The sequence below is a fragment of the Acanthaster planci genome, linkage group LG02 (assembly GCF_054643075.1).
Source record: "Acanthaster planci isolate LZ-2023a linkage group LG02, COTS_SCS, whole genome shotgun sequence".
NCBI lineage: Eukaryota > Metazoa > Echinodermata > Asteroidea > Valvatida > Acanthasteridae > Acanthaster > Acanthaster planci.
In genome coordinates, this window is record NC_141778.1 from 6172492 (window position 1) to 6200266 (window position 27775).

The window sequence follows — 27775 nt, forward strand, 5'->3', positions numbered from 1 at the left end:
TTTTCAGGGTATTCATGGTTGAGGATTGTACATCTGTGTATCACAATTAACTTTATTTTTACAACAAAGCCCATACACAGTGTGGGCACCAAAAGCCCACGAGCACCATCAGCTCTGAGCACCAAAAGCTCACTGAGCACCACAGCTCAATTCAAATAGGGGCAGCCCTCAGGCCTAAATGAGAATACCATCAACTCGTTAATACATGATTATCATAAATGTAAACTTGTTACATTTTTGGCCGGCGGTATTTCACCAAACCAATTGTCCTTTCAAATAAAAACAAAATCACTATTAACTGGAGAATGTGCCAGAATGCATCATATAAAACCTACCTTTGTAAATCAGATGAACATGTGACACTTTTTGCAGGCACTGTTCTTATCCAACGTTTGAACATACAGAAGGAAGGTTATTCTCCCCTGTTGCACTACTCAGGGGAAAACTTGTCGCCTGTAACAAAATAAGAAATGCCTGCTTCAAACTCTTGGTTAATTTACTCTGGGCCGAAGTCGGTCCCTATCGCAATACTTTTGCCCAGATTTGTCCAGTGCGAGCCCATTTGGGACCCATATGTGCGGAATGGGACTCATTATATTGCCCGGCCAATACCCAGCCAGGTCTAAATTGTTTTGCTAGCTGGAAGGCTACCATTGGTTCTAAAGGTGGAACCATAATCAATGGAGGGGGGTGGTAATGTCTTCTTTGTAGGGGCCAACCTATTTTGGAATTGATTATGCAATACATTTTTACAGGTAAGGATAAATATGGGGATTTTACACCCTTTTGCAAAGCAAGGAACTGAAAGAATCCTCCTAGTCGCCTTTCACTATTTTCAAAACTTGAACGAAAATTGCCCTTTGAAGACAAGGCCCCCGTCCCGCAAACACCCCTACACACTTGGTTCTTTCCAGGAAACAAAATTTAAATGTAGGTCATAGCTGCTAAATGCAGCTAGAATCCGTTTTGTCAGGTCAGTGATATACGTGTTGAACCCAGCCAATAAATTTACTTCTTGTACCACGCCGTATGGAAGTTTTGCGGCCCGCAATCTCACGGAGGAAACAAACGAACAACAAAGAAACAAAGAAACGAACGACTGGTTATCAAGTTTTGTACAGGCTCTGTTGAAACAACGCACTGGCAGATATATTAAATAAAAACGCAACACGCAAGGGATAGTACAAGATGGGCAGCGAGTTACAGCAAACTGAAGACGCAATGGCCGAAAGAAGGAGATTATTTCACGAAAATGCGTCGGTCACCTCTGAGGAGAAGCTGGGCAAGTTATCCGAAATATACGGAGAATGGTTTGCAGACAACAAGTACGACAAGGTAAGGGCAGGTTCAATTTCTGTTCACGTCCCGGTTCTCCATGAGTGTGACCTGGGATTTTCGTTGACAATGGATAATCGACAACCACGTACACCTATGTATGGGCTTGAGTTCGATTTTCTACAATCACTATCTCAGGCTCTGGGTCGTGAGTGTATGAGTTGAATACTTGGGTTTGTTCTAAAACCCCCTTGATCCCCATGAGCCCCTTGACCAACAACCCACTTGACCCCACGACCCCCTCAACTTACGTTCAAATCCCTAAACAGAATAACGGGTGCCCGAACCCATGGAAGGTGTGGTTCTATCAAACAGAGAGCACTACATGTACATGTAGGTACTGTGTTACACATCCCTGCCCCAGTTTCAGTCATTAAGCGCACCTCTAAGGAAAACATGTTTTCTCTGATTTAATCTGTTTAATATAAATATGGAAGCATCCAATTCGAACGCAGTGTCATTTGTCTGCAGAGCTCAACTACAACAAGCTAAAAAGCGCTTTTTCTGTTAATTCGTACATGCGAATTCTGAGTGTAGATTGCACTGTTCGTAGAAAATAGAGGAAACAGGGAATCCTCGCCTTGTGTTCGTAGTGGATGCATCCCTTGTGTGTGCCAATGGCTATGGTACATGCATCTCTCCCAAGATGATAAGTTTGTAGATAATAGACGTTTACAGCCATAAAACATAAATTGAGCAACACCTTTGCCCCAATTAATTGGAAGCAGTCTATAAGAAACTTGCAAGAGAGTCACAGCTGAAAGGGGCGTTTTGCTGAAATCGTCGGAAAAGTGGTCTTTTTTCTCCAGAAAATGGCCACATGTTGACTACTGCCCGCAGTCTGCAAACAGTGTACACCAAACCTGCCACAATCATTTGACCAGAATGGCTCAAGCTAGGGAGTGAGGGCAACAAAGCCACTTTTTCTACAGGTTTCCTGAAAACGACTACAACTTTCGTGACCCATGAATGACGGTCACAACTCACGGTCTGTCATTGCAGGAAAGCGGCAGACCTTAATACTTTTTGCCCCTGAGTTCCAGATGTTTCAACTATTCATCGTAAATTTTGAACTTACCCCGACCTGACCTTCTAATACCGTGAACCCTTCACGCTCTGGTGACACTCAAATACAGGCTACTGGCCTGCCGTTCTGTTGTGTATTGTTTTCAAATGCAGATCTTATGTTGTGTATTCATAATAAAGTGCTGAGCCCATTCATCGTTGCCTGTAACTTAATCCATCCAACAGAGTGCCACGCTAATTCGGCCCGTACGGCACGATGCGTGGGCTTTTCTGTAGCGGGTGTCTGCGCACTATGCGACCACACGGCCCACGACTCCACTGTGTCCGCTTAACGACTTGATCAACGTAATTCTAGATGGGACAACTGCACTGCATGCCTCAATAGTAGCTCCCGCTATATAACAAACTCATCCATCACTCTTAAAAAATGCGTGGTTAAAAAGTAACCGCGTCGCGGCCCTTTTTAAACCATGTTATCGTCGACAACTATGCACTGACGACATCCGTGGTCAAACTGACTCAGGAGATGTGGTCCACCCAGAAAACAACGCGAGCCATTGTCATTATTTGACTAGTAATGTGGTTAAAATGTAACATAAATTCCGTGGTCAAATAATACCCCCTTCCGTTGCAACATTGCGTACTGTCGTGGTCACAGCCTTTGACCACGTAACGTGGCCAGGGTCACTAAAATTCGACCCATTACTCTGGTCAAGATTAAAAGCGGAAACGAATCGGAATACACCGCAAAATGACATCCTTCATTCTTCACTCAAAAACCTGTTCATGAGGTGCAACCGTTTATATCTTATTTTTCAGTCGTACACACAACTCACTAGTATTAGTTTGAACAAATAGTTTAAAAGAAATGTGATGTGAAATAAAATGGATGTGAGATTACTGCAAAAGATTTGGGTTAATTAACATGTTTAGTTGTTTCATAATTATTTATGGGCAATGCAGTCTGCTGTGGGCTTGTTGTTATAATAGTTTGCCGACAGGAATACTGTGCGTTGTCACCGGTAGCAACTGACAACATCAATTCACAAATTCAGGAGAATCACTGGAAAATTCGAACATGAGTAGAGTTGCCCAGATTAGAGATGTTTCACTTTAAGAGATAAAAAGGAAGACCTTGACAACTCTAATTTCTGTACATCAAGTCTGATTTGAAATACACTTGCTTAATTTTACATTTTTGTACAATACTTGTTATAAATACCAGAACTATTGACCCAAAATACAAGGTCTGTAAAAAATCATCAACTACAGTTCGACAACTGTGGACCATTGAAAATAAGTCAACTAAGAACGATCAGCTTAGTTTAACTGCATCGCTGACAGTTGTGTAAATTAAAATGCAGCAGTAAGGAGACTGGAGTGTGAGTGGTCATCGATGACTTTTGATCATGGTTCGACTAGAGTTGTTTTCAGAGTAATCTTAGAGCAAGTCAAAATACGCCAAGAACCAAGCAGAGTCAACCAACATGGCCATTGCCTCCTTGATGTAACTTCCTCCACCTAACCCAAATCAGACAGCAGAATCAATGCCTCATTTATTGATTTTAGCCACTTGAAGACCTAACCAATGAAAGTTTTATGTCTAAAATTAAAATGGACAGCTGAAAAACACAACAACCCAACCAAGTGGACTGACCTGACAAATATTACCAAATATTGACTATAAGATATGTTGTATTTTTCTAAAGACTGAAAATATTTACTTTTTCAGAAGGCAAAGGTGAAATCGAAAGATGATCATAGACCATTTTCCTACAAATGACACAGCCTAAGAATTAATTGTTACTCAAACATGTAAGAATAATTACAACTTTGACTTACACTAAATTAAACAGTTGAATTATAACCTTATTACAGTAATTTTAACTATGTAGCTAACACTTGAATTAAACAGTTGAAATATTTATCTGAAAGTCTCATTCTTATTTCACGTTTTCGATGAAAATATGCAATAAAACACAGATGTATTGAAGCACTCAAGCATGTCCATGTTCTGTCATGCATAAAAGTGGCCAGAGGAGTGTTGTATATCCATTGGCCTTTGGCCTTAGGAAACACAACCCTGTTCAGGCTTATTACTCGCGGTACTATGGTGTGAATAAATGTGTATGAGTGACATCATTGCCAGTCCATGTGTACAAAAAGGCACACTGCAATCGCTATGGGTTTTAAAGTTAACAAGAACAGAGTTGTAGCCTCTCTTAATGTTCAATCTTCAGAAATAGATTCTCCATTAGCTCTACAATTGTGCAAACGGAGACTCCTTACTGCAGGTGATGTGGTATCTTTTCCCCTCCCAGCCTTTACTCCATACACCACCTTTTGAAGAAATTCCCAAGTGGGGCTGCACTGCATGCTTGGGGTATTCCATATCAAAGACATGTATCATTTTGAAGTATACGTCGACTGCTTTGAGAGAGGAATTTTGCAGAATAGCTCTTCCTTCAAAGATGACAAACGTCTGTGATGGTTGACTAAGGCCTCAAAGAAGAAGAAGAACAGATGGTTGAGGTCTATCTCCAGACTCAACCAAATTTGGTAGCAACCTGTAAGCACATAGAGGATAAAGAGTAGAAAATGGTTTTAGTTCTGAACTATACACGGCAGGCATGGCGTGCTCGCTCTTTTTACAGGGGTATCCCAAACTCTGGAATGCTAAAGACATTCCGAAAAACTCTGTAAAAGTGACCTGAAATGGTCTGTACATGTATATGCATACATGTTAATTCAGGCATGACCTGTTGCCTGAAGATTAAACAGGGACTTTGAGATTTTTGAGACACTCCCTTATCTTGCAAAAAGCCTGAACAAGTGTAATATAGTACACAAATATTTACTCAATGAAGATTTGCTGTTTGTCAATGAAGGTAGCAAGGGCTTCTGAGTGTGTGGCAGTCGCATATTTTCCCCCTTCCAGTTGGCAAGAAGAGTTGCAGACACTGTAATTTTGTTTGTGGGTCATCTAAAGAATTGAATAAAAAATTCAATTCTGCACAAACTGTATTTGAATCGAAAGAAATCGAAATTTACCCATAGGTGATTGCTTTCAGTTTGGTTCTACCATTTCTTTTTCGGAAAAATGTTCATGACCTATAGAGCTTGAAAGTAAAAGTTCACGCAGCGAGCTTCCGCAGCAAAAGCAAAAAAAAACACATTCTCCCATGGTCCCCATTCCCCTGTTAATACTGTCACGTGGAGCCGGAGCCCAGACCGAGCACTAAGACCCCATATTGAGAGAGAGCCTGTGGGGGGAGATTTGGCCAGGATTGTAGGCTTTAGGTTAAACACGGCCATTTGTTACTGGTATATTTTGACTGAAATTTCACTGTGCATGTCACTTCGAGTAATGTGTGCACATACACTGGTGACAGATGTGGACTTTGTTGCGGTGGCATTCTGCGATGAGCATTTCTAATCCTGTCCTCCAAATATCCTGATGCAGAGTGTTTTCCCTTGCTCTTTGTGAAATATGCTTCCTGAAATGAACCTTCATGAGTGAGGAGACAGGCAAAATCCAGGACACTGCAACTGGTATATTAAGATGCATGTAGTAATTTTCTCTTGAGGTAAAATATACATGACAAACTGAACTGTACACAAAAGGACTTCAACACAAGATTACTGAATGAATTCTATTCCAAACGTTCTGCTCCTAAATGTAACAATGGAGGAACCAATAAATAGAGGTACTTTATTCATGAATGTTTAGGCCAAAACGTTTGAATTTCTACTGAAAAGAACCCGCCATGTGGGATATGAACATCTTTATGCAAACATATCTGAAAATTGTTAAACGCAGTGCCCCAAAACCACACATTATGGTTCCAAGCTAATACACAGTGGAGAAAGCATTTGAGGCACACTCATAAAAGAAAATGCTTTAGGCCTACAGTTTTGGCTTATACGCACATGTATGACAAGCAAGTCTATATCTGTGCAACACAAGTATCGTATGTCATAGTTCTTAAAACCGACATAAAGTGATGGTGGCAATTTGCTACTTATTTCATTTATCAAGATGTGACATAACGAAAGTTACGCGCATTTGCTCACAGACCCACTCAGACAAAATCTTTATTATGGTTAAGTTTACAAAATGAGAGGCCCGTCCAACACTTCAGTCAACTGTACGTTGGAATGGAAGATCGCATCTTTTTAACCAAAGACCAAACTGCACACCATTCAGTGTAGTTTTTTAAGTAACGTTCAGCAATTTTCTGGTTAAAATACATCATGTCTTTTTAAGTTTTGCATTCGGAAGGAAGTTGACAACCCAATAGGAATTCTTTCGTTGCACACAAAAATGATGAACTCTCGGTGCCCATACTGACATTTCTTCGTCAAACGAGGTCGCATTGTCTAGTTGCAAGTGTCTAAATATAGCTGAATATATCATCTTTTACCTCGTGTACAAATCTCTCTGATTGGTTGATCGGTACCTTATGCCTTTTTGAGTTAAAAAAAAGTTTCAACCCGACATGTAATCGACAGCCGGCGCGGCGCGGTTTTGCACAGTGGAGATGTACATGTACATGTATGAACATGCACTGCGCTTCTTGCGACAGAGGTAAGAAACATTCACATTTACCTCCATGTAATTAGCTTTTTTGGAAAAAACTGTGCAGAAAATCGACGAGCTTAATCAGAGGGATTGGGTTGGAACCTACCCACTGGGCAAGTTGTTACCAATTACCAATCTTACCAGATATTACCGGTAATATAAGCCCACTACATGTATTTAACTAAGACCAAATATTACCGATATTACCATGTTATTACTTAAATGATATTACTTGCGTGATAACATAATCGTTATAACTTATTTTAGAAATTGGTCATTCATTGAGGTTATAGGACCAGGTATAACTTATAAGATCACTTAACATGCTCAAGGCCAATTTAGACCAATTTGTGAATTGACATTTGATGCATCATTTGTCCAAAATTTCAAATTCCATATGTTACTGTTGAAACCCAAATATTACCCAGTAACAACAGGGTAATATGAGATCATTTTGGTAATAATGAACGTGTAGTTGGTCCCCTACAGTCGCTAAATGACCCTAGCTATTACTCTTTGAGACCAAGGTCGACTGTTACCATAGCAATACTGCCCATTACACTGACCTAGGTTGCCTTAGGAATTTCATATTACCCCTTTGGGACTTTCCCTCTGGCTTTGCTCTGTTCTAAACCACTGCACCTTGCATTTTCCTTCCATGCACTCCTGCTGTATGTACATGTACATGTACATTGATCACCTCTTCCAGCTCCGAGCTCCACTCTGACAACCATATTCTCCCCTTGTTAGCAGTACCCCCAATGTGGTAAGTACCTTTTCTTTCCTTTTTTCACAGTTTACACATAATGACAATGTCTTAATTGTATTAATTAATGTCCCTTGTCCTTGAGCTCGTTGGGCTTTAATCTGTGAACAACACAGCTTGTTCAGGTTCTTCTCGTTGCTTTGAACTTGAAGTTAAAGGAAAGGCAAGCATGACATACACATGTACATCAAAACCTTTTAGAACTTCACCAGAAGTCAGCTGCTTGTCAAGATTTTACAGGCAAGCAACTGTCCCTCAGATCTGCTTATTTCATTGTTCGGTTATTTTTCCCTTCATACATATTCCACTGAAAATTGAACGATACTGTACAAAGTCTTAATTGCGTTTCCTTTCGTTTCGTTCCAAGTTACATGCGTGGCTTCCATGACCAATTTTTAGAACAATCCCTTCGAGACATCTAGAAACTTCTTGCAAAACCACTCATTTTGCGACACTTAGTAAGGAAACCGTTCTAGTTTTGTCATACTGCCACATTACGTACATGTACATCTAACAATAATACTAAACTGTTTACATTATTTCGTGAACATTTCTAATTATTTCGTAAACAGTAGGATCATGAGATGGCGTTAGAGAGGTACAAAATGAGGATGATCCTGTTGATGTGCGGAGAGTTGGGGTGGCTTGAAGAGCTAGAGACCAGGAAGGCTGTGAAGAGCAGCAGACTGACATGGTATGCGGAAGGAGGATTCATGCTGGGTAAAAAAAGATGGACAAAGTTGCAGATGAAGGTCCCGAACAGTCGTGTCCGCTGACATGACATGCAACTGCTGGGGGCAAGACCAGAGGATGTCAGGGATCGGATGAGATGGAGGGCCATCATTGGAGGAGACACAGCCAACCAAGCGCAAACTGGACAACCGGCTTCAAAACCGAAGATGATGAAACAGAGATGCACAGAGCATTAATACAATTACAGCCAACTTTCAATTTCAAGCTATAGCTTCCGTAATCAAGACAGTTTCCATCACAAAAGGAGGGTCTAAATTTGACTACATATGTAGAAAACGGCAGTCACTTGAAGCAATGCGCAAGAACAGGAAAGAGGCCAAAGAGAAATGGACAGAGGCAGAGGTCACAGTGGACACAGACACAAGCGATTAAAGCCCCCTCTACACTATTGAAACCTAAATTATTTTACAGGAGGGAAGGTGGTTTTCTTATACTCACCAGGTAACAAGAATTCGGAGTTATCATAAGTTCAGAGGCGCCTCTACTTTTAACCTGGGCGACCTGCCCTGTATCGCTAAAACTCCGAAAAGTACATTAGTTTCTCCTCGGGGCAACTCAGGTTCATCGGCTCATTTCACTTTATGGCGACTTCGCTCGACAAGTCGGTCAAAACCCGTCAAGAAAATGCTTTTTCTTTACTTGGGGACCATTTTGCCAACCAAACAGAGCTTCTGTAAGAAAAGGGGGTTTATCCTTACGAATACATGGGCTCGTTTGAAACGTTTAAAGAAACGCAGCTGCCACCGCAAACAAAGTTTTACAGTAGCCTCAAACACGAAACTGTCAGTGAGCAAGACTATGCCAAAGCCCAACGAGCTTTCACCACTTTCGATTGTAAGACCTTAGGCCACTATAACTCTATGTAGAAACAGACACGTTATTACTCGCGGACGAGTTTGAAAACTGCCGCAAGGCGTATCAAGCCAACTACGGTATAGACCCGGGCAACTACTATACGGCACCCGGTCTCTCTTGGGACGCTTTGCTTAAACACTCTAGCGTCGAGCTAGAGCTGCTCACAGACATCCACAAGCACTTGTTTTGAGAGAGTGGTATTTCTAGCGTGGGTACTTTAAAGCAAACAATTAATACTTGCCCGACTATGACAAACAGAAACCCCGGTCGTATCTGTTGTATCGTACTTGTAGACGCTAGCAACTTGTACGGGTGGGCAATGTCGCAACCGTTGCCTTACCGCAGATTTTGCTGGGTCAAAAAAACAGACAGGTTTACCACACAGGGCACGTGTTGTCGCCTTCTTTAAAATCAGACATCGGTTATCTACTCGAAGTGCACCCCGACTATCCTCAAGACCTCCATGATTCGCTTAACGACTTTCTTTTGGCTCCCGAGAACTTTAAGATACCCACGGATTTGGTGTCTGAGTGTCAACGAGACTTGCTTGAGCATGCAGAGCACACGAAATCCAGCCCTGCAGTCGTGTGCGCGTCTGCCTGAACGCAAGTATATGTTGTGTACTATCTTACGTTCCAACTGTACAGTGTACTTGCGTCAAGGACTCACGCTACAAAAAGTACACCGCGTTTGGGCGTTAAGCAGGAGCCTTGGGTTCAATCGTACATGTACAAAAACACTAAATTTCGCACCCAAGCCAACTCTGACTTTTTTTTAAATTCATGAGCAACAGAATTTTCGTAAAACGACAGAGAACGTTAGAAATAGAGTCAGCGGTTATTTGCTCCTTGACAAAAAGATAAATCGATAAATCATAAAGCATGTACATGGGCGTTTTACGCCCATGTACTGTACATGCTTTATTACACGCAACTAACAAGACTACCAAGACAGAGTGCGCTTGCTGTATACAGACACCGATTCTTTGCTTATCGCGGTGTATACCGAAGACATGTACGCAGACTTGAAAGAATTTAAAGGCTAGCTGGGTTTTTTCAACTACTCAATCGAGCATCCGCTATGCGATCCACAAAACAAAAAGGTCATCGATAAATTTAGAGACGAGTTTGGCGGTAAACTCGTGTCTGAATGTGTGTGCACCCGACCTAAGATGTATTTCAGCTAACCGTTAATCATCTCTGCTTAAAAAAAGCAAAAGCCGTCACTAAGTAAGTTACGAGTGTTTAAGCGAGAACCGACGTTCTTTCAACAACGTTTAATTCGATCTGAAAAACATCGGCTTTATACCATGAATCAAAACAAATTGTCGCTGAGTCCTCTGCATACTAAACGGTTTTTTATACCAAATGGAGTAGATACTGCAGCTTATGCTCACTACAGAATTCAAGCTCAACGGTAGCAGGTCTTTGGATACCACTTGAAGTTCTTCTCGCACGAAACTTTGAACTGCCCCCTGCGCTTTTTGATTAGGTTCACGTCCACACTCCAAATATCTTTTGGTCCCCGATGGGTAATCTTGCTACCCATTCAACGTTTTGCCTGCCGACGTTTCGCATTTCTTGCCTGTACTGATACCCGAACAATCTTTCGGATAGAATTCTGTTAAACTTTACTTCGATGGCTCACTTACGTGCACTTTAACGCCTTTGCTTTTCGTCAGCGCTTTATACTCTCCCTTTAACTTGGATCCAGCGTCTACTTGTACTTGCCGTGGGTACTTCAACGGAGACCTGCGTTCGGAGGTTCTGCTTCTTTGTATCTAGAAGCAATGTCAACCACCGTTAACGCGTATTTATACGTGTGACGGCGAACTCGACCCTAAGGCAAATACAACACATCCATTTGTTGCGTGTCATATAGCAAGACCCACTCTTCAGCTAAGGCGGTTTTCCCTAACGACGTTCTCACCACGCTCCTATCGAAGCCGTTTTTGTGCAAGTGCTCTATAGCGCTTTCGCCTTTCCAGTAGCCTGGGGACTCTAAAAAAAAAAAAGCTGTCTGAAACAATACGCGAGGTATTACCGACAACGGCAGTTCCTCCAAAAACCACACGAGATCGCGAGCGCGTTGGTCTTCGGAGGGCACGTAAAAATCGCTAAGCCACAGTTCTCACAGTAACTCCAGTGGTTTGTCTGTTCGTACCCAGCGCAGTTCGTTGCAAAGCTTCGTCTACGTTAGCAAACGTGCGTTGACTCACGCGCTCTTGCCTCATGCGTTCATGCGCAATGTGTCATTGCGACTGACTGCTAAGCAAAAAGTTAGATTAAAGTTAACTATCTCGTTCTCATTTCGTTCTCATCTCGTTCTCATTTTCGTCTTTTTATTATATACGCGTTTTACAAAAGTTGTTGTTTAGTTATGAGCTAAGATCTAACCCCGTGAGAAAAAGCTTTTTTGCTATAATGGGGTTTCTCTCTCTTCTTGGTTGGTTCTGGTCTCTTGTAGGCTGGGCTGGGGGTGCCCTCTGTTGCCACAGTATTTTCATAAATCTTTTATGTGGTTTGTCTCTGTCTCTTATACAGTGACGCTGATTCGTTTTTTTGGGGGGTTGGATCGATCTCTGCAACTAAACGTGCTCGTGTGTCGTCTGTTCGTCTTTTTCCTAACTGCGCTTCTAACGCTTGAACTTCTTGATTCAATTGTTCGATTTGCGCAGCGATGGATGTGAGCAGCTCTCCGAGAGTACCCCGTCTGTTTGCTTATACCAGCGAGTTTTCAGTTGGATGTACCACTTCTAGTTCTGGTTCTGTTTCCTTTCTACGCTCTGTGGCAATACCTACTTCGGTCGGTCTGCCGTTAACGTGTGCTCTCTCAGCGGGTCTGCCGTCTAGTTTTTTGTCCTACTCGATTTCAGTGGCATTAGTCACGTTACAATACCCAGCTTCAAACAGTAGGTTTTTTACTCTAACAACTTTGCCGCCTATTGAGTTATTTATGACGTGTTTCAATTTTAAAGTCTGCCCGTTTCGGTCAAATAAAGAGAATGCGTTTCTATCTGATTTTTCATTTAAATTAAAGTTTCTTTTACTATAAAGCTATTATAAAAGAGAGCGCCCTCCAGCGGTCTTCTTCTCGATTCTTCTAAGTCTAGAGTCTACAAAGTGAACTCTCAGCATCGCTCCAGTGTTTTTCCGAGACTTGAAACAGGTCTCTGACTTTGTTCCGCGTTTGGTCTTCCTTCAGGTCTTGGAAACACACGCCACCAACGACCTTAATACTTGCCCCCTCAATATCTTGCCTCGTAAAACTTGGTTTAACTTGTAAATCTATGCGCCCTACTTGGTGTTCTGTCAATTGTATCCCTAGTTGATTGAAGACTTTGCTTGTTTTAGACTTTGGCCTGTTATAAGCAAAATGTTGATTGTATTGACCCTCACAGTTCTCAGCTTCAAAGTCTATATAAGGGTATAGTTTTTACAACAATCAAGATAATTAACAAATCCGTTTTCTATTCTTTTATTGGCGTGTTTACATCTGCCTTTTTTATTTTCACTTTCACAGACGCTTCTGGTGGAGATTTTTTATTCAACAAATTATAGCATTCTTCTAAATGTGGTTAAAGGTAGTACCGGGCCATTGTATGTTTAATTACGCAGTTTATTTTTTAATTAGAAATAGACTATTTATTTACTGTAGTGAGAGGATACGTTTTGAACCGTGAACCCCAAACACTGCAGAAGACACAAGCGTATCCCTTAACTTTGCACATGTCTACACCCTAAACGTTCAGGTGTCAATCCCGGTTTCTAATGACGTTTGCTTGCATGACTAAATTCAGTTTACTGCTCTCTGTCAATCAAACCTAACAAAGAAAAATATACTGCCGGTATACCTCGCTATTTTTAGAAGTTACAAGCCAAGCTAGCTACGTACGTTCAGCCTAACCAGGAGAATTATACTGCCAGTATTACTCGTTATTTTTAGAAGTGACAAGCTAAGCTAGCTACGTACGTTCAGCCTAATCAAGAGAATTACACTGCCGGTACAACTCGCTAATTTTAGAAGTGAAAAGCTAAGCTAGCTTCGTACGTTCAGCCTAACCAGGAGAATTATACTGCCGGTACAACTCGCTATTTTTAGAAGCTACAAGGCAGGCTAGCGACATACGTTCAGCCTAACAAAGAGAATTATACTGCCAGTACAACTTACAAGTTACAAAAAAATCTTAAGACTGGCTGGCATCCATCCGGGTACCTATTGACGCACCAATACATAAATATATGAATGAATTCAAAACAGAATTCTTGTTCTGTTTTTCTATATGCCCAGTCCTTGTTAAACAGGCAAAGTCATCCCGTCGTTTTCTGTAAAACAAAAAAAAACAGTTTTGAAATCACTTTTAGGTAAAGGTATTTACTCCAAATCCTAATCATCAACCAAACCTTTACTGTTTTGTTGTGCCGTTTACTTGTTTTTCTGAAACATAGAGCTAATAAGATACTAACTTTACTTTTAATTTTACTTTACTCTTACTTTATTTCCACACACACAAAGGTGGAGGGACCGCTAAGAAGCACAGCTTGTCGAGTAGGGGCCCTATACAGACATAACTGGACATGTAAGACAAAAACATTACAGATAAATCATCTAGATATGGCAATTAAGAAAGAAAAAGTGTATATAAGTACGTGTACACGAATTCATAGACAAAATAATAAAACCTGTAATCTGTAGCCTGTAAGGCTCAGTTATTTCCCTTGTAATTATTCAGTAAGCACTTCATTATATTTCTGTTTAAATAGCGACAAGGCGGGTAAATCGTTTAATAAACCTAATGAGTTCCACGGCTTGGGACCCTCATGCTTAACTGTTTTGATTGCAAGTTTCGTGCGTACAGAAGAGAAATGAAACTCACTACATTGCCTTGTAAAATGGTAATGGATTTTATCATTATTTATGAACATTGAGCTGATGTAGTTGGGTACATTAGTATTATTTACTTGATACATGAGGGTCCCTAGCTGGAAATAATAAATATCACTGACTTTTAGTGTTTTACATTGGTAAAATAAAGGATTACTATGTTCCTGAAAAGATGTAGAATTGATAATGCGCAATGCTTTTTTTTTTAAGTTTTCTATATATTAGGCTAATTCCACAGTTGCCCCATGCAAGTATGCCATATGATAAATATGGTAGAACTAGAGTATTATACAGAGTCAGTAAAATATGTTGTGGGGAAAAATGCTTTTAACTGATATAGTATACCTATATTCCTTGATACAATCAAACACATACATATGTGTTTTCCAAGAAAGATCTTCGTCAATATACACTCCCAGAAATTTAGTTGACTCAGTATTTGAGATTTTAATATCATCAATAAATATATCAAGGATATATTTAATTGGCTTGTTACTGAACAGCATAAAATTTGTCTTCTTTAGATTGATTGTCAATTTGTTTGCTTCAATCCATGCAAAAACCTTTTTAGTTCTTCGTTAACTCTGTCAAATAGTGTACTGGCGTCATTATGACTGTAAAAAAGATTGCTGTCATCTGCAAACAAAATGTAGGAAAACAAATTAGAGGATTTACTGAAATCGTTGACGTTAATCTAGAACAAAAGGGGCCCCAAAATAGACCCTTGAGGAACTCCATGGGAGATTTGACAAGAAGATGATTGACAACCATCTATAAATACATACATACTGTTTACGGTTAGTAAGGTAACTCCTGAACAACTCCAAGACAATTCTCCTGATACCATAATGGTTGCGTTTAGACAAAAGAATGTCATGGTTGACTGTATCAAATGCCTTGGAGAGGTCCAGGAAAATGCAAACTGTGGTAAATGAGGCATCTAAGTCACTAGTTATCTTATCAATTAAATGAATAATATACTTGGTTATATTATGATTTATTTACTGTCTTTTTAGGATGAGTGTCATATTTCATTGATCTATCTGTATAAATAAACTAGAGATTTTCTATCCACAATCTGTTCCTTGGTTCTAATTGTTAATGAGCATCGTGTCTCTTGTGTAAATTACACCCTGACGAAACCAATGTGTAATTTCTATTTTTTTATCACGTGATTAGCAGTTGAACCTGGCTCGTCTGATGCTAAGTTCATTTTCTTTATTTCTTTCTTATAAACCTTCATTTTTAGGTCTTTACCTGGCTTTTTATCCTGGTTTTATACTTGCCCAATTGATGATATGTTCCGTTGTCTAATTGCATTTTTGGCGAGCCTATAAGCATACCTTGGTGGGAACGTCTGCTTAACTTAATGAAATAACAAATCTTCATGCTTGCTTGTGCAATATTTTGTGCTGGGCTGGCACAGCAACCGTGAAATGTTTGTGAAAACCAAATTTTACCAGCCTAGATTAATCCTACTTGAAGAACTCCAAGTCATACAGAATATTATTTTTTTCATGTGGTCATTGTTTTTAGTGCTTTTTGGGGGGAGGGAAGGGTCATAACACTATGCGCGTGGGTGTGGTTTTTTTGTTGTTGTTGTTGTTTTTGGTTTTTTTTAGTCTTTGTGGTAACTGATCTGGTAAATCAAACTCCGCATTTCTAATCACATTTTCCTGTGAGGTAGAGGCTTAGGTGGCAGGCCGTGAAACCTGGAGACTGAGTATTTTTTTTAAAAATCTAACATGTTTACTGAACATTCTCAAGGCCCAGCATTACAACCCCATGAAAAATGTTAACTCTATAAGTCTCACAGAGTAGTGACTTGGTGGGATAACTCTAACCTAAGCAAAGTTAATGTTTGTGTAAAAAGTAGGAAACCTGTCCTTATGCAGCCCGTGAAATCGGGCCTAAGGATCAATGTGTATTTGCAGCCGATTGTAGTAACTAAATAATTGGGTCACGCTAGATTAATTAGCGTCAACAAGAGTCAGGTTGGCTTAGGGGAGTCAGGTTGGCGTACTGGTTCTTTCCTCGCCTTCCACCTCTGTGGCCCGGGTTCGAATCCGGCCCGGTCCACATGTGGATTTGGTTTTCAGTCCCTACCTGATTCCGTGGGTTCTATCCAGAATATTCCTCTGGGGTTTTCCTCCCACCTCTAAAACTGTAACTGCTTCTCATTGTCTCCTCTCTATAGGTTTCTTCAGGCTTGCAAGCTACAGTGCCTAGGGTACTTTTGAAGAATCCTTGGTGTCATTACCAGAAATGTATATAATAATCAACAAATTATTCAAGCATTTTATGCAAATAGTTGTTTACAATAATAATAAGGCTCTTACATATCATATTCAATATATCACATCATCGAAATGACATTTGAGCGAAAAATTCAGGCCTGCATGCTCTTGCGAATCCCGAACGACCGTCAGCTTGTTTTGTGTAGACAACAAAAAAAATAAAGATAGCGGCCACAATACATCGCGAATTTTTTTTGTTTTCCTGTGAGAATCCAGCAGGACATTCGCTCTTTCTTCATCAGTGGCAGATGTTAATAGAGTCTGTAAAATATGATTACACCACTTTGAAATCTTTAGAGGGTGCAGGTATATAAGCTGTTGACGTTTTGTTGAAGCTGCTTCTGTGAGTTGATGCTAAATAGCTCGGCCGGAATAATTGGGATGTCACAGACACCAAACAATAGCCTAGTTTTGTGGCAAGTATCCGGACGCAGTTGTTTGGCATTCTGGCCTGGACTAGCCGAGGCCTATTAGGCCCTTGTACTAGAGGCTTAGGCTTACCACCGTATCCTTGGCGCCACGGTCCACCCAAAAAGTGGGGACTCAAAATGCCTTGTATTAGCCCATTTTACGGCTCATTCAATGCAGTGTCAGTGGGCGATTTTCAGTCTGTTTCAGTCTGCGAGATTTGGGTTTCTATTTGGTCGTCTTCACATCAGCTATTTGCTTATCGCGATCGTTTCATGGGTAATAAACACAGTCGCTCTTTGGTGTTGACTTTTCATTGTTTTTATCTGATTGATTTATTAATTGGGATCAATTTCAGTCATATTTTATTGAAAAAATGATAAAAGAGCAAAAGGAAATCCAAATAAATAGGAACTGCTCTTTCAAAATAAGTGGAAACTGCAAGCCCAGAATTCGTCACTCCTTAATTTCCCAGTTAATGATTTCTTTTGTTTTCTCTCATTTCCGTCTAACGCGCAAGCAAAATACATGCCCTGAGCCGTAGGCGTTGATTTGTTTTTTGGGGGGTGTTTTTTCCGTTCATGAAAATGAATTAGTTTTGTCATATTTTATCGAAAAAAATGAAAGCTAGCAAAAAGAAAATCTGCGTATGTAGGTGTACTCGCATAATAAGTGTAAGCCCAGAATTCGTCACTTTTTAATTTACCCGGCTGATCCTTGTTCGAATGTCCGTCCAGTTTCCTTTTAGGACCGTTAATGAAGTTCCCATTCGTGGTAGATTTGTAACCTTATAAATATTTCTCTGTTGCCATGCCAGCAGTTTCCAAGTAGTTCTCCCCCTCCTCCAGTCAATTTGCATTATTGTACGACCGCAAGTTTGACAACAGGTTTCGGTAGTTACCATCCAGCCTGCACTATATCATTACCCTCAGAATATCCAGTCTTCAGTCTTCCTTCAGTTTAGACTTCCTCGTTAACTTCATCAGCACCACACTTTCAATGATATTAGTCCGCCAGCGTGTTTCTTAATAAAACACTATAGATCCTACTGCCATTTTGACGGTGTCTTTTCTTCCTCTCTGTTTGGCCTTGTGCATAATTTCTCATCAGATCCGAATGTTTCATTTTTGCAAGCACGTAATAATGATTGATGTATTGCATCTTAGATTGGATTTACAATAATTATTAGAAAATCAGAATTAGATCAGGAATAGCTAAAACATTGTTGTGGCTGACGTTAATGTTATATATTTCCTGAAGGCAATGTTGATAAGTCGGCGAAGCTCTTTCTGATTACATTTGATTTTAAAAAAGGGAAAAGAGTTTTCTTTAACAACTCACTCTCAATGAAAACACAAAGTTAGAAAGAATCCACGAAAAAGAACAACAGAATCAAGGCCTGGTACCTATGGCATGTACTGCGCAAGCATGGGCCAGGGGAAGGAAATGAAAGAAAACAGTAAAGGTGCCCTCTATAAGCACCATGAAGCAAAGGGCGACAGCACACGACGCGTCGCGTCGTGCGTCGCGTCCTGCTTCAGGCGACGCGGTGCACAACACGACGTACAACGCGAAGAACGACAGCACGACACGACGGGCGACGGAAGGGGCGACGTTTAGGCAGAAAAAAAATGCAACAGGGAAAGGACCTAAGACAGCACGACGCGACGGTACGACGCGACGCATGACGCGACGCGTCGTGTGTGTACAAAATTAATGGCAAGAAGGCGACGGTGCGACCCGACGGCACGAGGCAAGGGAGCCGTCGTGCCGTCGCGTCGTGTAGTTGCGTCGCCTGGAGGGAGGCTAAGGAGAGAGAGAAATGTGTGTCGTAAATAGTACACCATAAGCTTCCAGACACATTCTCAATTATCCCAGACAATGGTCTGATACATTTTCCAAAGGGGGGGAGGAGTATTTTAGAGGAGAGTAGGTATTGCATTTATTAACATATGTAGTACTGTTTTGTGCACAAGTATACGAGGAGGGATATCCCCTCCCCCCCTTTCAGTCACTGCCAGGGCCATGATTGACACCCCTCTCAAAAGGTAGGTGGGGAAAAGTTAAGAGAAGTCAGGAAGATCAGGTGATGCGAGGCAGTTGGTAGAACAATCAGATCACGTGATTTCTGAGGTTGTTTGGTCTTGCGCTCTCTCACTGGAGGGATTTACATTACGTTCATGGGTCTAGGTAGTCTTGGTTTCAAGACGTTAGTGCTTGAAAGTGGACACGGTGCAAAGTGCGCCCCCGAACGACTCATAAGTAGACTGCACCAGTTTGCACTAACGTCTTGAGAATCTTGCAGCAGCGTTTTAACTTGTACTTTCTTTTTCCCTCGGCTTTCCAAGCGAACCAATCAGCACTCGCTAAACTGCATGCATAATAAATTTCGATGACCTCAATAATACACCATGGTATGGTCACATGCATCATGGCTGTCTGCAGTCCCGTCAACACAGACACGACAACACAACGTTCGTACAGAGTTAGCACGGAGTACAACGGTGATACTCAGACAAGGTTAGGCCTAGGATATCACAGAGGATGCTGTTCTTGGTGACCCATAATCATGTACAGGAAAGCGTCCTTAGAAACCACTCGAGGACGAAGTACCCGCACTGCAATTTGGTTGTCGTTTTCTTGCTGCGTGTATGGGTTTATTTGCCGCTTGTGTGAGTAATTTGGCCTCAAGCAGCATGCTCATTGTGAGTTCCAAAAAAACGAGAACGTATTTCTTGCGCGGGGTCAGACAATGATTTTGTTTTCCCAATTTTTCTGCCACAGATATCGCAAACATGATGCGATGCAGCACAAGTGTAGTCCCCGACGATATCTTTTAGAAGAGTGGTAATTCCATGTCTAGTACGGATTGAAAATTATGTCGTACATGTCACTAATGCTTTCCTGCAAACCAGACACTATCGACAGGGTACGTGCTCGCGTGAAGCCGCTATGTTGTTCGAACTTCGAAGTACATTAGTGACGTTAGTGAGAGTAAGTAAAATCTAGTTGTGCGAGGGCGCTTTTCAACAGAAATAAAACAGCTATTGATCACTGACGTCTTGGGCCAAGACTAGGGTCTAGGCCACAACAGCATTCTCTCATCCAACGTGTAGTCTAACATATCTGATCACACCCTTGAAAAGCTCGGCCCCTTGACTCTCTCGAGTAGCTTAAATAAAGTCCCTCACCTATTGCGAAAAGAAGGAGCTCGGCAGCACGAGAAAATCAAGATGGCGTAGAAGTAGTGCCCCAGCGCCCCAGCATGTGCCCAGTGTAACATGTTAAGTAACAATAGGCCTAACACATACACTTTCCTCAGTTACGCTTTTATCTAACAAGGTCCACACTAACAATGTTTCTCTGAAAGGTACCTTTAAACTGTTAAATGTAGTCGGCGAACCCCCCAGTCTGTCAGAAACTTCTCCATTACCGCCAAATCTGGTAAAATCTCGACTTGCAGCCCCAAACGAGCATGCATACCTATACGCAGGGCGCGTCAAACTTGGCGTAGCGTCCGATCCAGGACATTTCACGCGATATACATCCTGAAATCAGACTTTTTGGGGATTAAAACTTATTTCATTACCAATTACAATTTTGAACTTAAATTGCAACCGCACTCGTCACTTTTATAACGTTCTTGGTTGAAAAGGACATATTGACATGTCCTCAAAACAGTGTGTATCACTTCGCCCTGGCGATATGGCTTGACAAATTTCTAACCAATTAGAATGTCAAATTAATGTGACTGTTTCTTCCGTGGTCAAAATTTTCTCATAAACTTGGTTATTGAAAAACACATTAACCAATTTGTGGTTACTTTCTGCAGAAAATGACCCCGAAAGTCTGTGACCACGGAATTTTTAATCCCGTAAGTCTATCTGTAGGGAGGTCTATATTTGATTGAGTGTCAGTTTTGTTTTTCATATTTTGCATTAATAACCCTTTTAATAGAGCGTTTAAAGACAAAGTATGCATAGTTATTCAAGGAAATCTATTAACTTTCTTTGTTCGGTAAAAGAACCGATGCTTTATGAACGAGACCGTTGTTGTTGCTTATTTAGAAACGTTCAACTGACCAATCAAATAGCCCCAAAAATACTTATAAAGGTCTAATCGTGATTCTTAGCCAATCACTGTGCTCCATCCAATTTTGGTAGCAAGCTCCTTATTTTGTGCACAAAAGGGCTTGCAGATTGTTCAAGTCGATATAATTGGGCACCGGAACACGCACATTGGGGAGCAAGGTTGCACTGACCGTTCCTGCGCCTCACCGCACCGAGTAAGCATCGCGAGGAAGGTAGACAACGCCCGGCCTTTTACCAACTTGATTTCAAGTCCAGTTGTATTAATTCCATTGTATCTTTGGTATGAATTGTATGCAGTAAACCAACCTTATTTTAAAGCATTTTAACCTCCGAGTATGCAATATCTGTTTTTTTACGGCACCCTCCCCCACACTCCCCCACGCTATAATATCTGGATGTATGCCAATAAAGATTATACATTGTATTTGTATGCTTTGATAGTATCTTAAATCAATTTGAAGATATCTAAAAATGATTTCTAGATATGTAAAAAAACATCAGAGATGTCTCAATTTGATGTTTTCAAGATATCTTGAATCATTAACGTCAGTGTGCTAGAGAGGCAGAAGTAAGCCTATGTGTCTTTTAAATGTTTCAAAGGTTACCTGGAATAGATCTTAAATGTTGCCTGAAATGAAGCTTTCATAGTCAAGATATCTTGATGAAAAATTGCAGCTATCTTCTCATAGAAAGGGGAGACATTTTAACGTTACTGAGATGTCCCAAAACTAATTCTAAGACATATGGAAAACATTTAATTTATCAATATCATTCAAGGACTTTTAAATTGTAAAAATTCTAGAGGTCATCAGTGTAAATCATTGTTATTGTGCTGAAATAATGAAAAGCACTGATTTCACTTAAGCGAAATGTCACTCCTGCTCGTCATGGGGGATGCGTGTGAATTTGAAGCAGGGAATAAAAAGATCATTTCATTTGGATATAAGCAGCGTATTTCTATTATTTTTCAGAATATGGTCACGCTCGGATACGTTGGTCACAAGAGACTTGCGGATCTTGTATCGAGATATATACCGGAGAAATCAAGTCTACTGCTTGATGTTGGATGTGGCACAGGACTCCTAGGCCAAGAGGTAACATTGGGTATACAAATATACCAGCCTGGAGAAGCTGCACATGATTTGTTGTGTATTGTCGTTGTCAGCTTTTCTCGTTATGGGATGTTGAAGGTCTTGGTGATGGCTGTGGTGGAGGCAGTGGTTGTTGCAAATCGATACTTTTACTCTAACTGCCTTTTGTTGTTGTAGTGGTGGGCAGTGGTGGTGGTGGTGTTGGGGGTGGGGATGGGGTAGTGTTTGTTGTTGTGGTGGCGGTGGTGGTTCTTCTTATTTTGTGGTTTTTGTTGTCGTTTATTGTTGTTGTTATTCTTCCAGCTACTCTATAGGTTTCTGCCCCTGAAAATTTTCAGTAGGCCACTCAAGCTTTTGCCTTCACACTCTAGATACGCATGCACACATCAATTAGAATGTATCAGTGGAAGGGTATGGTAGCCACTCAGGGGCTAGCATCGTTTTCGACAGAATTGTTTGTAGGTTCCCAACAATCCTATGTTACGGTTTTTGAAAATAATCCATGTGACCGCATCTGCAGCTGAAAGGACGAGGTTACCTCACCTTACACGGCCTCGATGCATCTGAGGAATCGCTTGAGATCAGTCAAAAGAAGGGAGTGTACAATACCTTCTACTCCGAGTTACTGGGGCCAAATCGTCTGCCCATTTCAGATGGTAAGATTTTAATTTTCTTAAGTCTGCCGCAGACCCTTAACGATTTGACTGTTTCACCGGAACACTGGACGCTTACCATCGTACTTGAGAACAGTGAAACATGTACTGAAAACGTGGACCGATGTGACTGTACACGAGGTCACAGTATTTCTCATTATCGAAAATAGGTTGATCATGAAACAGGGTAATAGTAACTTTAAGATCTACCGCAGTGATGACAAAAACCCTACCGGTAATCCGGTCATTTTGGGAATGTGCGCAGCGGGCTTTTAAAACTCTAGGCAATATACCTTTACAACAGTTCTTTAAAATGCACCTTGTTTTGGTTAAACGTAATTTTGATTTCTCATTTCCTATTCTAAAAGGTATTTTGATACTTTTAGTTGTGAATTTCTGTGTTCAGGAAAAAACTTCAACGCAGCATTATTTTGTGCATGAAAAAGGCTGATATTTGTTTTTACAAATTTTCTTTTTATTTGAGAGTCGTTTCTTTTTCATAAACTTGGGAGTAAGCCGACAAAAACTTTAGAAATGCTTTCATTGAGCGAATTTTCGATTCACAGTACAGCAGTAGGATACCAGACCCAATGATTCCGACTACTCTTCTTATCAAGGTCCTGTATCGCCCTATGTCCACGTGACCAACACTCCATTCCGAACTTATCCTGTCCATATTAAATTCCGTTTACCGTCAACACCCATGGTGGCAATTCTCATTTATTTTTTGTCTTGCTAAAGTTCCTAAGTGCACCCTCAGTTGTGTACGTGCACAAACCCCACTTTCTCATCAGTTGCGGTCCAGATATTGAAGAATAGGCGAAGCATCATTGGCAACTACGTTCAGTGGAGGAGGTTATACTCTTGAATCGTATGACCTCCGTCCGGAACGGAAAGTCGTGAGATCAGTGTAATTTTTTGCCTTGGCAGGGCGAAGCCGAAGGCACCTGATTTCACTATATACCCGTCGCTGTTAACAAACAAGGTTTTTACATAGAAATGACCCTGTTCGGAACGGGGCTGAAATAGTATAATTAGGTAATATGGTATTATCTGATACAAGGTCTCGTTGAAATGAGTTTTTGTCCTTCAATGAAATCATACATGTACATCAGGGTTACAAAGTGTGGCTGTGAATATAATAACCTTTCAAAATTGATCGTTTGCAACAGGATTCGAACAATGAACACAACCAGCCATAACAAGCCAACCATAATATATTTCCATAATATATTTTGGCCCCGTTTAGGGGCACTTCTGTACAGAAGCCTCGTTTGTTCACAGCTGTGGGTAAAGTCGGATCAGGTAACCTGTTTAACTGAGCGGGGAGGTGCTGTATGGGCTGGGTGTTGAATAGCGTAAGAGCCTGTGGTAGAAACTCACATAACCTGCAGGATGAGAGGTCTTGAGCTGATTGTCTTGTGATTTTATGTATTATATGTTAGATTAGGTTTAATATGAAAAAGAGCAGTACATCGTAGTCAGACCTGCGATATTGTTGCCAGAAATTTGTTTTACAGTGTATCGAGATGTAGTCTGTATGATTTGTTGCCTATGACCCAGTAGTTTTACTGAGAGCTCCTCGACCTTGTGAATCCATGAGTTCAGTGGCACTCGAGATATATATATCTACATAATATAACCCAAGGTCCCACATTGTAGCGTGCGGCAATGATGTTTACAGGGTAGAGGTTTTATACTGATATTAATCCTCCGCTTTGAAGTATATCTCAAAACTGCGTGAGATTTTAGAGATTGCTTTGAGTTAACGAGGTAACCCTAAACCTCTTGAAAGGTTTGGGTTGCTTGTTGATAGTTTGTGGTGGTCAAACCCTCCTTGTGTATTATTTTGTGTAAGGTATGATGGCATTGAAAGAACCAGAATAAGTCACAAAGATTTGCGCGTTACTCTGCGTATTCCTCTAGGCAGAGGGCTCCTCGATTCTTACCAGTCTCAGTCAGTATACAGCCGAAAACGGACAGGCTTAGAAAACCAGTTCTCTGTTCGTGATAATTGCCCCTTCCAGTGTGTGTAACCACTAGAGTACCCGGGAGGATAACATGTTAGTTTGGGGGAAAACCGCCGCACAACCGAACACAAAACTGGTTCTGTAGAAGAACAAAATAAGCAAAACAAATATTAAATTTACCGACTAACAGAAAGAAAACTATTTGTCTCCATTTTACATAGACACGTATGACGGGGTGTGCTTTTCCGCAGTGTTTGGAAGCATGCACGTTGGTTTTGACTGTTTTCCGGAGTTGATTCGTATCACTAAGCCAGGTAAAAGCTTTCTTTCCTTTTGACAATCTGAAGCCGCTGGAGGCATGTACCTTGATATTTGCGGTACACTGACCCAAACTTAAGTTCGAAATGTCTGGACGTATCGTGGGGTGAAAGACAAAGAGCTATGGTTACGAAAACAGGCTAAAGATTTGCAAATACTCAAAACATCGAAGTGCAAAAGTGCCTGCCCTTACATTTCAATAAAATGTGTTAATTCTTGTTTGAGATTCGGAAGTAGTGACATCTAACCATTGAATGTGAAATAGCCGAAAAGGGGGTTTCATTGACAGTTATAAAAGCAGTGGAAAGGAGGCTTCCAATAAGAATGATTAATAGTTCATGAAGTGAACAGAGTTTTTCCTTCATTTGTGGATTAATTTTGATTGTCACCAGGGGGTTACATCATATTTGACACCTATGAATATGGTCTCACTCGATGTGAGCTTTACGGCAACGGTAAGTTAGATGGCGCTCTTCACAAGATGGCAGATGAAGGACGCTTTGAATACCTGGAGAAGAGGCGAAATGTGTACTACACAACCAAACCCGATGGAAAAGCTGAGTATTGCTATGCATTCGTCCTGAAGGTAATATAAGCACATCTCCACAGACCTATCGGCAATGATCTGACGAGGCTTGTCAAGAAATTTAATTATAATTAATTAATTAGCATGTAATCGTCATGTCCTCTCTTATTTTGTAATTCTTTTCTTTCTTTCTTTTTCAGTTTACTTGCATAGTAATGACCAGGTGCAGTGTTTTGTCTGTTTATTTGTTTTGGGTTCCAGGTTTACGTTATTGTTGTGAATTACAATAACTATTTACTGAATCAGACCTGGTGCATATTTGGACTTTGTTTTCCTAGAAAAAAGCCACACCCCAAATCATAAAAGAAAGTGAAATATTTTCCCATTTAGTATTGGATTCTTAAACGAATAATAACATTGCGGGGATTTTGACTGTATACCCCAACCTTTTCCACGGCAAAATACACATTTTGTATGTTTTCGGATTTTGATGTGTCGGACTTTGCATAACAAGGCCAGACTGGGTAATATAGGTTGTACTGACCGATTTCGGAAAAGGTGCTGTTTTAATTTGTAAAACAAAAATTTAATTTGGCGTGGATTTTGTAAACGACTTGAAACTTTGCTTCATTTTCGCAATACGAGCATTTGACTTTGTTTTGCATCCTTCAAATAATTGAATGACTTGTGCATTACGTTTCATTTAAGAGGTTAAAAAAGCAGTTAGGCTATCGATTTGACGTATCCGTTGCAAATTGTAACCCATGTCCAATTTTATTCACTTAAAATCTGTCTTTTACAGTAAACCGTCGTTATTGAGTATTCATTTTCATTTGCTGTAATTCAAATTCACAAAATTTGAGTTCAATTTCATTGGAAATATACAAGGCTACAGAAATCATGACACCACTTTGATAATGAATGTAATGTTACTCATGAAGGATTATATTGTGTTTGTCAGCAAACTTAGAGTCTATGATTTTTCTGTATCTTCCCGTTCAACTGTATTACAAAAAAGCCATACAGGTTCAATTACACAGAAACAATACAGCTTTCTCTCAGTGTCTGTCACTCAGAAATTCGGTATCATTACGCTCTTGCCTAAAGGAGATAAACTTCGTCAGTTTTTGAAAAAAAAAGGCGTCCCATTTCGGATTTTGATACATCTTACAAGCTAGCCTCTTCCAGTATTTCCAAGCAACTTGTTTTATCATACATCATTAACAAGAGGCAAAAGGGATTCATGGCAGGTCGTTACGTAAAATAAAACTTCAGTTTAGCGTAGACTTTGAAACGATTTAATAACAACTGGTTTCAATTTTGCAATAACAAGCATTCGACTTCGTTTTGCATCCTTCAAATCAATGAATGTGCGTTACGTCTCATTAAAAATGTTACAAATACGTGACTGGGATTTCGGATTGACAAAATATTCGCTGAAAATCTGTGTTTTACCGTGACCCTTCGGAAGTTAGTATTCATTTTCATTTGCTTTAGTTTAAAATCGCAAAATATATGTTCAATTTGATTAGAATATACAAGGTATGACAAATTATGACACCATTTTGATAATAAATGTCATGTTACTCATTTAAAGTGTGTTTGTCATCAAACTGTAAAAAATAAGGTTTCTTTGATTGAAATGCAGCACAAGAAGGACTCCCTCAGTGCCAGTGCTGACAGGTATCCCATAGTCGGTAGTTTTCAACGACAACATGAATGGTTTATTCCAATCATGAATATTCAAACAAGTTACCAATCAACTAAACATTTCTAAGAATTTAACTTCTGTTGGGCACACAAACGAATTCTAATTCTTGAGCAGGCACACGACCCTCCGACGAGTCACCTACGTCAGTTTTTGACGAAACTCGGCACGTTGTACGTGGCCAAATTGGCTCTGCAGATTTAGTTCTAGTTATAATCAATTCCTATTCAATGTCTGTTTCTGTTTCTTTCAAAACAAATCAGACGTAGGCTTTCCTATGCAGACTTCTCAGTATGTCTTGTGAAGGAAGTGTTCTTTGGGGGGCGTGGTCTGCAGTGGGGGCGCTGAATTTAACAATACTGAAATACATCGGCAATACTAAAAATACACGGGAAATTCCACTATACAATGTCATGCTCTAAACACAGCAACTCACTCATCCAAGGCCATTATAGCACTACAGCTGGGCCTAGACATTATGTAAATAATTCCACGCAGCCTCTCCAGGCGCA

The 27775-nt window shown here is 40.5% G+C and overlaps 1 protein-coding gene across 1 annotated transcript; it reads left to right on the top strand.

The window, feature by feature from the left end:
• Positions 1–947: 947 nt before the first annotated feature.
• Positions 948–26320, top strand: LOC147799818 (methyltransferase-like protein 27). Its single transcript, XM_087133626.1, has 5 exons — positions 948–1335; positions 21969–22091; positions 22609–22744; positions 24933–25025; positions 25422–26320. Exons 1-5 carry the CDS (start codon positions 1189–1191, stop codon positions 25622–25624), a joined length of 702 nt encoding a protein of 233 aa, XP_086989752.1. The 5' UTR covers positions 948–1188; the 3' UTR covers positions 25625–26320.
• Positions 26321–27775: the final 1455 nt, after the last annotated feature.

Coding starts and splice junctions, on each gene's coding strand:
- LOC147799818 (XM_087133626.1), top strand. CDS start 1,189: ATGGGCAGCGAGTTACAGCAAACTGAAGACGCAATGGCCGAAAGAAGG. Junction 22,092..22,608: donor CAGGACTCCTAGGCCAAGAG/GTAACATTGGGT, acceptor CCGCATCTGCAG/CTGAAAGGACGAGGTTACCT. Junction 22,745..24,932: donor TCGTCTGCCCATTTCAGATG/GTAAGATTTTAA, acceptor CATTTTACATAG/ACACGTATGACGGGGTGTGC.